The sequence below is a fragment of the Limulus polyphemus genome, unplaced genomic scaffold (assembly GCF_000517525.1).
Source record: "Limulus polyphemus unplaced genomic scaffold, Limulus_polyphemus-2.1.2 Scaffold524, whole genome shotgun sequence".
NCBI lineage: Eukaryota > Metazoa > Arthropoda > Merostomata > Xiphosura > Limulidae > Limulus > Limulus polyphemus.
This window is the reverse complement of record NW_013666134.1, coordinates 258,368-260,477: the sequence shown is the minus strand read 5'-3', so window position 1 is coordinate 260,477 and position 2,110 is coordinate 258,368. Positions and strand designations below refer to the sequence as shown.

The 2,110-nt window shown below is 34.5% G+C and overlaps 1 protein-coding gene across 4 annotated transcripts in view; it reads right to left on the bottom strand.

Moving 5' to 3' along the window:
• LOC106458860 (SPARC-like) overlaps positions 1-2,110 on the bottom strand; it is a 39,694-nt gene that overhangs the window by 5,636 nt on the left and 31,948 nt on the right. For all 4 annotated transcript variants that reach the window (XM_013918414.2, XM_013918415.2, XM_022385208.1 and 1 more), the window contains one exon: positions 459-669. In XM_013918414.2, the coding sequence (XP_013773868.1) occupies positions 459-669 (211 nt within the window). The remainder of the gene's footprint in view (positions 1-458; positions 670-2,110) is intronic.

The following is a 2,110-nucleotide window of genomic DNA, read 5'->3' as shown; positions in this document are numbered from 1 at the left end:
CAGAGCATTCCCGAGTTTGGGTGATTAACACAACGAATCTACAGAACATTCCCGAGTTTGGGTGATTAACACAACGAATCTACAGAGCATTCCCGAGTTTGGGTGATTAACACAACGAATCTACAGAGCATTCCCGGGGTTGGGTGATTAACACAACGAATCTACAGAGCATTCCCGAGTTTGGGTGATTAACACAACGAATCTAGTTCGTGTTTCTATGTTTGACGATGATTTGTAGGATCTGTTTTGTTCGTGTTCTATATGTTTGACGATGATTTGTGGATCTGTTCTCCTCAAAGCTCTCATAGCAGCTTTTCTCTTACTTTCAATTTCCTGGGTGTCTCCAATAATAATAGCATTTCAAAAAGCAAATAAATTAAAAACTAAACTTACTCAGTGCATTGTTCTGTACCTATTTACTAATTTTTTTAAAAGAATAGCATCAGTTTATACGTCACCTATCTTCTGGGTGGACGTCTAGGTCGCAGAATTTCCAAATAATAGCATTCGCCCACTTGTGGGTGACATCTTCCTCTGCCTCCTTTTCTAGTTTCATGTAGTATTTGCTCAATTCATCTCGCTGGGCTAGTTCCTGCATGACAGTGAACAGCCACTCACGCATACGACGAGGGAAGTCTGCCATCTCATCTTCGGCACATTTTGTGATTTCTAAAATATGGAAATACGTGGAATAGGTTCGGAAGTGGACAGATGCGCACCTTGCTACAGTCCAGCATTATAAAATTAACAAGTTTCGGGATTTTTTTTTGTACAACCACAAGAAAGTACTGTGATCAGTTACTTTTAAACCGTTACAGTTTTAACTGAAGATTGTTTGAACATATTGCTATTATATATTGCTTTTTTTTAAATTCTTACTTTTTATAACATGAAGAGTTACATTAAACATTTAATCCAAGCAAATGTTGTTAAATTAAGTCTGTTTATTTAAAGCCTAATAGATTTCGTGTTTTGTTTTTCTTTCTTAAACTAAAGACAAATCAAACCTATATTATTATCGAAGAAACTAAATATAAGATACACCACTGTATAAAAGTCAAAACTGAAACATGATTTACGGCAAACTAACAGAGGGCATATTTCTTTACAAAAATATAGAGGAAAAAATAAATATAGAATATTACACTTACAGATTTAAATCTTTAGTCTTTCTAAATATGCAGTCAGTTAGATAATAATATTGGGAAAATGAATTATAACCTTGCGATACCAGTTTTTTAAAGTTATCTAAAACTTAGTCCTAACAGAACTGTCGCAGAAATGGATAAAACTATCAGGTTATTGGTACACCATGGATGTGATTTAGTATTCGATATAAAAACTTCAAACAAATTTCATTATCTTGCTTGCTGTTGCTTAAATTTCGGGTTTTTGTTGCATGAACCTAATATATATTTGATACCGAAAAAAAAAAGATGTGAACAAAAAATAAGATGAAGTTACACAATGAGCTATCAGTGCTCTTCCAACCACTGGTATCGAAACCCGAATTGTAGCGTAAAAAGCTCTTAGATTTACCGCTTAGCCACCAGGGGCCGTGATGACTTGCTTGACAATACCAACTAGAATGTTGGTCAACTTATTTGTATTGTTGAAAAATCGAAAAAAAAAAAAACACAAACTATATACAATAGAGTTGTTTGTTATTCGAAAAAAAATATGAAAAGGTTAATGAATCGGTAGTCTTAGTAGATCCAGCGAAATCAGAAGTGTCGTTCAAAATTCTAAATCAGTTGATACTGAGTTAACTGAGCCATCGTTTCAATGTCTTCGTATACCAACTTGCTGTTTTACTAAAAATATCTGTTTAACCCTTACAATTAGTACACGAGACCTTGTCAGCTTGGCAAACCCTTGAAGATAAGTCTTTCTTACTCTTCGGATTGCTGAACCATATCATTACTCTAGAACACGAACTTGTCACCATCTACGTCAAAACATCTTTTACACCTTGGCACTGATTGACTTCAAATTCATTAAAAAATTTGTGGGCATCGTCAGTAGTTTATCTTAGTTGACAAGGCGAATGCTCTATGGATCTGTTTTTCAAATCATCGTCAAACATATAAACACGAACAAAAACAGATCC